General features: G+C 40.6%; 1 protein-coding gene across 1 annotated transcript; it reads right to left on the minus strand.

Annotated features, from left to right (window-relative positions):
* Nucleotides 1-7,401: 7,401 nt before the first annotated feature.
* RPS23 (ribosomal protein S23) lies at nt 7,402-9,217 on the minus strand. Its single transcript, XM_061187969.1, has 4 exons — nt 9,143-9,217; nt 8,522-8,681; nt 7,725-7,845; nt 7,402-7,596 (listed from the first exon to the last, which is right to left on the minus strand). The coding sequence occupies exons 1-4, from the start codon at nt 9,144-9,146 to the stop codon at nt 7,450-7,452; spliced, it is 432 nt and encodes a 143-aa protein (XP_061043952.1). The 5' UTR covers nt 9,147-9,217; the 3' UTR covers nt 7,402-7,449.
* Between the last annotated feature and the right edge of the window lie 584 nt (nt 9,218-9,801).

The raw sequence follows: 9,801 nt of genomic DNA on the forward strand, positions 1-9,801 counted from the left end.
ATAGAGAAAACATATCTTCTTATAAACTGGATAAACAAATTCACCAAGCTGTTGGGGGAGAAAGGTATGACAAGACAATCTATTTCATGTCATTGTTTCCAAAGCAGGTGTTAATGGACAAAACATGTTTCAACAAGTAACATTTCCCTCAGCTGTTCTCAGCTGTGATTGACATAAAAAAAGAATTATTTAAAATGTGGCTCACTCTGCCCCCTATTGTACAGGTTTAAACGTTCACTGGTTGTTAAAGAGGTAAGAAAGCATTATAATATATTTATCAGCATCTAACCTCATCTTATTTGAAAATTTGGGTATGCTCAGCATGTCCTACACTTGTAACCCAGCCAAGTAACATGACCCATTGTTCGACTTCTAATTAACTACAGTCAAAGAGGTTTAGAAAGCTAGACTTAAAAACTCCTACACTGTGAGTAGCTTAGACAATTCATGTCAATAATTTATTACCACAAATAAGCAGATCACTGGTAAGGAACTGCAGAGGAAGCTGACACTTCTCAGACTGGAAGGTCTGAAGGGGTGATCTGGGGCCACAATTTCCTCCTCTCCCTCCTACAGGAAAAGCTCTCCTTAGCGTCAGAATTGCTGTTTGAAAGCTTCAGATCCTCTGGGAAGCAAGGGAAGTCAATGATGTTCATCAAGCCTGGCTCAAGTTCTAAGGGCTGTATGTGAGTGGCTCCCTCATTTTGAAGATACACACCACATATTGAAGGCTTAAGTGACAGTCTGAATGAGGTGGCAACTGTTTGTGTGCATATTTGGAAATGTTGGTTATCTGTCACTCCTGGGTCCCCTCAAATGATCACTCTAAAACATTCAGTTGTTAAATGTTTTAATACTTTGCTCTAAAACTCCTGTGGTGACATTACCATGACAATAAGCTTTAAAAAGTCCACTTCTTTTCCTCACATACTAGTAAATATAACATCATTTTACCAAATAATACGGATAGAAATTGTGCTAGAAACTAAGAATGCTTAGTACATCCTGCCAAGGCAGTCCCCCAAGTACAATATCATAAGAAATGTGAGTTAATACTTGGATGATCCATTTTATTTTAGATTTTATAGGTTAGAATAAAGATTATAGAAGCAGCTGTTAGTGAAAATTTTATTGTAATATGGTAATTTATGACCTTAGTCTCTTTTCTCAACTTTGTGTAAAATCAATAAAGACATGTTAGCTACTTTGACAAACGTGAAACAGGCTCCAGGAATGTTACCCACAGATGACTATTATAACAAAATCCAGACATTTACCTGGAATGAAACACAGAAAATTCATCTATACAAAGGTATATATTCAAATTTGCATAGCTGTCAAATTAGAACTGTGTCTCTCAGCTCTATCAAAAAATAAAAGGAAAAAAACCCATATAGCTGAGGTATTGTGTATTTCCCTAATACAGTTTACAACAAAAACTCTTATTAAATACCTAGCATTATGTATGCCATAATTCGCTAAGCAGCCACCTGTAAGGTAGTGTTTATTATTTTGCTATGAGGTGCATCTCCTACAGGAACAGTTTAATTTAGAGGACAGACTCTTTCTGTAGTTTCAGCTATGCCAATTACTTGGGCAAATTATTTCAAAAATACTTAAGAGCTATCTTTTTTTGGCTTCTGACTTATAAAATGAGGTGGCTGGAATAGAGCAGTAGTATCCCCATAAGTGCGGAAAGCAAGGGGATAGCTTCATAAAGACTGCCTGATAGCTTGTCGATAAGACAGATTTTTTCCAGAAATACTGTAAAGATTGTTTTCCAGAAGATCAGGAGTATTTGTATAATCTAACAAATGCCTTAGGGACTCTGACATTCTGGATTTGGGAACCACAGGACTAAGTGATCTCCAGATTCTTTCTGCACTAACAATTTCTGATTTGTTTTGGGTTTGCTAGGCAAATGTAAGAGGTCACAGAATTTAAATATTTACTCATTCACAATTTTTAAACCTTTTAATCTGTAACTAAGACTCACAAGAAGTTGCAAAAACAGTATAGTTTGTATACTTCACCCAACTTCCCCTTAATAACATACTTGATAACCAGAGTATATTTTCAAAACCAGTAAATTGACATTACAACAGTATTAACTAAACTACAGAACTTGCTTTATTTCATCAATTTTTATATGCACTTTCTGGGGACTATGAAATTCCATCACAAGTATTGATTTGTGTAAATACCACCACAATCAGGACACAGGACTGTTCCATCACCACAAAGACACTCCCTCCTGCCACTCTTTTATAGTTTGTCTCTATCCCCATCATTCATCCTTGGCAGCTACCCATCTCTTCTCCATTGCTAGAATTTTGTCATTTCAAGAAGTTCATATAAATGAAATGATACAAGACATATGCAACCTTTTGAGATTGGCTTTTTGTACTTGGCATACCACTAAGATCCACAGAAATTGTTGCACGCAACAAGTGTCTTTTACGACTGAGTAGCATTTCATTTATGGATGCAACCACAGTTTATTTGCCCACTGAAGGACATTTCGGTTGCTTCTAGTTCTTGACTATCACAAATACAGTTGCCATGAACATGTGTCTACAGGATTTTGTGTGGGCAGACATTTCATTTCTGTGTGATAACTACCCAGGAGTGCAATTGCTGGATCCTAAGCGTATGTTAACTTTATAAGAAACTGCCAAACTTTTCTAGAGTAACTACCATTTCAGAGTCCCACCAACAATCCAGTTGCTCCCCAGTCTTTCCAGTGCTTGGTATTGTCAGTATTTTTAATTTTAGTCATTTGCTAGGTGTATAGTGATATCTCCTTATGATTTTAATTTGCACTTTCCTAATGGCTGATGTTAATCATCTTTTCATGTGCTTGTCATCTCTTCAGTGAAATGTTTGTTCATTCGTCCATTTTGTAATAGGATCGTTTTCTTATTTTTGAGATTAGGGAGTTCTTCGTATATTTTGGATACAAGTCTTTTATTGGATATGTGATTGATTTGCAAATATTTTCTCCCAGTCTGTAGTTTCTTTTCATCCTCTTGACAAGATATTTCACAGAACAAAAGATTTTAATTTTGATGAAGACCACTTTATCCTTTTTTCCTTTTTGTGGAATGTGCTTTTGGTGTAATCTCTTAGAACTCTTCACCTAACCCTAAGTCATGAAGATGTTGTTTTTGTCTATAATTTTTCCAGCTTTACTTTTTATATTGATATATGATCCATTTTGAGTTAATTTTTGTAAAAGGTGTGAAGTTTAGGTTGAAGTCCATTTTTCTGCTAATCGAAGTCCCCACTATCTATTGAAAAAATATCTGTCCGCCCCTCAATTGCTTTTGTATCTCTGTCACATAGCAGTTGGTCATACCTGTGTAAGTCTATTTCTAGTCTCCTAGTTTATTGATCTGTGTATCTGTCCCTCCTCCGACACCACACCCTCTTGATTACTATAGCTACAAATTGTCTTAAAACCAGTTTGTGATTCCTCCACCTTTATTCTTCGTTTTCGATATTGTTTTAGCTATTCCAGTTCCTTTGCCTTTCCATACAAATTTTAGAATTAGCTTTTCTATTTCTACCAAAAAGAGCTGCTGGGATTTTGCTTAAATTTTGCACCCAAGGTTAGTGCCTCATTTCCCTCCCTAGAACTTCGAGAAGGATCCAAGAATGAAGGGGCTTTGTTCACAGGTGGTGGGGGAGTAGGGGGTGGGATGGAGGGAATACACAGGAGGCAGAGGCAACTCACATCAGGGTCAAACATTTGGGTCTGAGGCGCCTGTGGTGGATTTACGGGTCATTCGTCACAGGGCAGAGGCGTCCTGGGTGTACCCAGGAGACAAGTGTGAACCATCGTCGCAGGGTGTCTTAACTCGCAGGCTCGTTCATCTTTATAGGTTCGGCTGAGGTCTCAGCCGCTGCAGGAGCGAGACGCAGGAGTAGGTGGCTGTCTGTTCCACCCGGTCTTATCGCCCGACCCCTCCTCCCTTCCGCGCGCCCGCCCCTTCGCAGAACTTCCTACTGCCAGGGCCCCGTCCTCCCACAAGGGGTGCCCTCCCAGCACCTGAGCCTGGGGGTGAAACTGTGGCCCTCAGCAGCCTCTTCTGTTACAGGCGGGCGAGGCCCAGGGGCTCCCCATTTGGGTCAGTTACGCCCATCTGGAAGCATCTGGTCAGCATTTGGGAATGGCTTAACCAGTAACTGTGCAATTAGAGGCACTAGGAAGCATTGGGATGGAAGCCAAGAACTGCCAGTCTAGTTACCACATACAAATGTACCAAATTACTGACACTGCAGAAATACAAAGGATCAGGAGAGATTACTACAAGCAACTCTATGCCAATGAAATGGACAACCTGGAAGAAATGGACAAATTCTTAGAAAAGCACAACCTTCCGACACTGAACCAGGAAAATATAGAAAATATAAACAGACCAATCACAAGCACTGAAATTGAGTGTGATTAAAAATGTTCCAACAAACAAAAGCCCAAGACCAGATGGCTTCACAGGCGAATTCTATCAAACATTTAGAGAAGAGCTAACACCTATCCTTCTCACACTCTTCCAAAATATAGCAGAAGGAGGAACACTCCCCAACTCATTCTACGAGGCCACGATCACCCTGATACCAAAACCAGACAAAGATGTCACAAAGAAAGAAAACTACAGGCCAATATCACTGATGAACATAGATGCAAAAATCCTCAACAAAATACTAGCAAACAGAATCCAACAGCACATTAAAAGGATCATACACCATGATCAAGTGGGGTTTATCTCAGGAATGCAAGGATTCTTCAATATACGCAAATCAATGTGATACACCATATTAACAAACTGAAGGAGAAAAACCATGTGATCATCTCAATAGATGCAGAAAAAGCTTTTGACAAAATTCAACACCCACTGATGATTAAAAACCCTCCAGAAAGTAGGCATAGAGGGAACTTACCTCAACATAATAAAGGCCATATATGACAAACCCACAGCCAGCATCGTTCTCAATGGTGAAAAACTGAAACCATTTCCACTATGATCAGGAACAAGACAAGGTTGCCCACTCTCACCACTATTATTCAACATAGTTTTGGAAGTTTTAGTCACAGCACTCAGAGAAGAAAAAGAAATAAAAGGAATCCAAATTGGAAAAGAAGTAAAGCTGTCACTGTTTGCAGATGACATGATACTATACATAGAGAATCCTAAAGATGCTATCAGAAAACTACTAGAGCTAATCAATGAATCTGGTAAAGTAGCAAGATACAAAGTTAATGCACAGAAATCTCTTGCATTTCTATACACTAATGATGAAAAATCTGAAAGAGAAATTAAGGAAACATTCCCATTTACCATTGCAACAAAAAGAATAAAATACCCAGGAATAAACCTACCTAAGGAGACAAAAGACCTGTATGCAGAAAACTATAAGACACTGATGAAAGAAATTAAAGATGATACAGATAGAGAGATATACCATGTTCTTGGATTGGAAGAATCAATATTGTGAAAATGACTATATTACCCAAAGCAATCCACAGATTCAGTGCAATCCCTATCAAACTACCGATGGCATTTTTCACAGAACTACAACAAAAACTTTTACAATCTGTATGGAAACACAAAAGACCCCAAATAGCCAAAGCAACCTTGAGAAAGAAAAACGGAGCTGGAGGAATCAGGCTCCCTGACTTCAGACTATAAAACAAATCTACAGTAATCAAGACAGTATGGTACTGGCACAAAAACAGAAATATAGATCAATGGAACAGGATAGAAAGCCCAGAGATAAACCCACGCACGTATGGTCACCTTATCTTTGACAAAGGAGGCAAGAATATACAATGGAGAAAAGACAGCCTCTTCAATAAGTGGTGCTGGGAAAACTGGACAGCTACATGTAAAAGAATGAAATTAGAACACTCCCTAACACCATACACAAAAATAAACTCAAAGTGGATTAAAGACCTAAATATAAGGCCATAATGTTTGCATATGCAAACTGACAATGTATTTAGCTCCTGCTCTCATGAAACAGAGGTGTTTCTCATCTCTCTCCAAATCCTGTGGAATTGATTAGAGAATGGTACTATGTGTGTACGTCTATATTTGATATCTTTGGTTGAAATTTTCAGTGGACAAAGCTTGTTAAAGATAGAACATGTCTACAAAAACCAACTTGCTCACTGGTAATTTGGTACACTCCCCTGGTATTCAAGTTGTGTGTGTGAATAAAAGCTTTTCCCCTATTAAAAAAAAAAGTACCAAATTAACATGTACATCTTAGTAATATGTCAAATATATTTCAATTAAAAAAATAAAAAATAGCCTGTTTCCACCCTCGTGGAAAGACAATCGCACAATTGCGACAAGTATAAGCACAGAGAGTACAAGCACAAGTGTGAAGTGTGAATTTGGGATCAGAGAGGTCTGAGGTGGGAGGAGCAGCAGGTGACCTGCCAGGCACTACCTGAAGCTGGCTGGGGAATGCAGGTTTGAGCAAGTGGGAGGTCATGCTGCTGAGCAGGCAGAGAAAAGACAACACACAACACACAGGGTCTCCTATGCCAGGTATGGATCCTGGTCTTGATCTTATGGGAGATAGCCAAAAATTTCCATTTTCCAAAGATCTTAAACATAACTCAGAGAGCAAATTAACTCATACCTACTAATGCTGCCAAAAGCAGTTCTTCAGATCACAGATTTCATAGGGCTAATAAACTTTTTTAGATATAATTTTACCATTTTTTCCTATGGAAATCTTCAAACAATTTGTGGACAGAGGACCCCTATGTACCCAACCAACACCCACTTCAAAAGACAACCAACCCATCTGGACCATTTCTACCTAGTCATTTCCACTACTTTGTGTGCCTCGAAGTAGATCTCAAGGTCAAAATCTGTATTACTGACAAGCTGAAGACAAGAGTACTTAGATCAATCTTTCCGTAACTGGTCTCCCTTACTTTTCCCTTATGCTTTAATTTGCCTGGGATACACTTCCATTAATTCCTGTCTACTAAACTGTGTAGTGCCTAAGTTTTGCTATCATAAACACAAAATTACCAGATGGATCCTGATGACCTTTAGATAAACAAAAATCACCAGAGCAGGGAGTAACCTGACCATAGTATCTATCATATTGGGTCCCTAAGGAGATGGATCCAGGAATGTACATTTAGGGATCCCAAGATGATTCCCACTAGAAGCTCAAAGAGTGTTTTAGGCCCTCTACACAGGAACACTGTATATTTATTTCAGATTTAACCAATATTGTTTATTCCACGGAGAAGGGAAAAAAATTTGTTATGAATTCCATTTACTCTAGAAAATCCTGAATTAACTGTTTACCCAATCTCCTAAAATTGGTAAAGCAAACAATGCATCTCCGTGGTGAGAAAAGACACAAAACATATTTTTGACATATGGAAATTTATTACTATCCTGTTTTCATCATCGAAACTTATGATCTTGGTCTTTCCTTCTTGCCTTTGTATAAGGCCAAAAGAGAGACATTGGCTACTTTGACAACCTTAAAGCGGACTCCAGGAATGTCACCAACAGCATGACCTTTGCGACCAAATCCAGCAACCAGAACTTCATCATTTTCCTGGAATAAAATCAACAGTTTACTTCTGGTGTAAGTGGCAATCACCAAAAATACCCATTCATCCTATAAACAACTGGGGGAAACAGTTGCTACCCCAGAAACAGAAGCTAACAGACTAAAACACTTACCTCAATAAAATTCAAACAACCATCATTGGGTACAAAGGCGGTGATTTTTTTGCCATTCTTGATTAGCTGAACCCTGACACACTTCCTGATGGCAGAATTTGGCTGTTTGGCTTCAACCCCTCTGAAACATAACAGCATGTAACACAGTAAGCTGGCTTTCTGAAAAGGGACACATTTTAGTTCATTAAGCATAAAACTTATTAGAAATTGTAGTCTTCCTACGTTTTCAACATAATCCTAAGTGCTAAACTTAAACGAAGTTTTTCTTTAGTCTTAGTTTCATTAGACCAATACGGGAAACTTCCAGCCTCTTTACAGTTGTAAAACATGAACCAAGAAATAGAGCTAGAAATCCTGGATTCAAATCCTCAGTACCACTAAATTTGATGGGATCATTTCGTAAAGTCAAAAAACAGTTGAGTGCTGGCAAATTCATGTGGTTCAATCTTAGCTGTACAACATCAGACAAGAAACTTCTCCATATTAGTTTTCTCACCGGGAAAGATGTGAATAATTGTAAAGATTAAACAGTTGATGGGTACGAATTACTTAGAATAGTTTCCACACATATTAAGCTCTCATAATGTCTCTTGTTTCATTATCGCTTTCTCCCCTTCAATGCCACCCCAATTCCTTCCAAACTAATGTTGAAAGTTTAAAAACCTCGCGGTTATTTAACTTTCCAAAAGACGCAGATACACAAAGACCTAGAATTTACATCAAGCCTTCTTTAAGCGCTTCTATCCCGAGTTACCATACTAAAACCATGAAGGAAACAGCGATGGACTTTGACTTACACTTTTTCAAGCACAATTCCCTTGGCATGAGAAGCACCTCCAAAAGGGTTGGCCTTCAGGGCTGTGCCCAAATGGGCTTTCTTGTACTGTTTATCATGCCACTTCTGGTCTCGTCGGTGGCTACGGAGCTTCCTGGCAGTACGAAGACCACGACACTTGCCTATAATTCAAAATCACCTTAGATCCCCAGTAAAAACACCCAAATCTTATTTTACATTATCTCAGGTACTAGCCTCCTCTAGACTACAGGCCGGTAGGCTCTGTCATCACACCCTGGGCCTGGTCCGAACCGCAGAGTTTCCCTTGAACCAACTAAGACATGGACACAAGCGCTCCAACAGCTGTGCTCTCGCAAACGAATGAAGCCCCGCACCAAAGCTCGTGGGAAGCGGCGCCCTCCCCAACGCCCCCGCGCCCCTCTCGAACTCCGGCTCCGCGGCCTCCGAGCAGCCCCGGCCCCTTCCCGCCCGGCCATGTGCCTGCGGTAGCGGCGTTCCCCCGGCGCTCCCCATCTGCTCCCCACTGTGGCTCTCCCTCACCGTTCTGCTTCTATCTGCCCGCCCGTCCCCGAAACCCCAGTTTGCACGCGCAGCCCCCTCCCCCCGGCCCGGGACACCTCACCCATCCTGCCAGCGCCACGGGCCTGAGCGAAAGAGAGAAGCAGCGGAGGAAGGAGCCACAAGCCATCGCGAGCAAGCCCCGCCCAGATGAGGACCCTTGCGGCTGTCTGCGCAGCGCCTGGTCCGGCTGGCGCCTCTCGGTAGAAAACGAGGAGTCTGCACCACTTTCCAGAATCTGCGTCGTGTTTAATTTGTGCGCAATTTAGAGATATCTAATTTGCACTGTGGTTTATTTCTTTTTATGTGAATGCCTTAGACAGAAGGAACAGGGACTACCCATCCCAGAAGCCTTTGCACGAGCCCCGCTCATTGCGCAGGCGCTCTGGGCAAACCCACAGGGCGGGCGTTGTGGCGCTGGGTCGGAGGACGGAGAGGTCAGGCGTGTGGGTCTACGTGTTGTCGAGTGGGGGCGTTATGCTTACAGTTTGGAAAATTAGACCTCGGAGGCTTAACTCCTACTCACAAGAAGCACAGTAAATTGAAAAACATTTAGTGAAGCAAGGTGACGTAGTATTTAAAAACCCATGCTTTAGTGAGAGACCCGGCCTTAAACCTCAAAGCTGCCGTCTTGGTTGTGGAATCTTGGGTGATTCATTTAATTGAGTCTTTAAACTTCAGTTTCTCCTGGAGAATGAGGTAGATATGAAAGTTTTCTGGGAT

Source organism: Eubalaena glacialis, chromosome 4, assembly GCF_028564815.1.
Source record: "Eubalaena glacialis isolate mEubGla1 chromosome 4, mEubGla1.1.hap2.+ XY, whole genome shotgun sequence".
Taxonomy (NCBI): Eukaryota; Metazoa; Chordata; class Mammalia; order Artiodactyla; family Balaenidae; genus Eubalaena; species Eubalaena glacialis.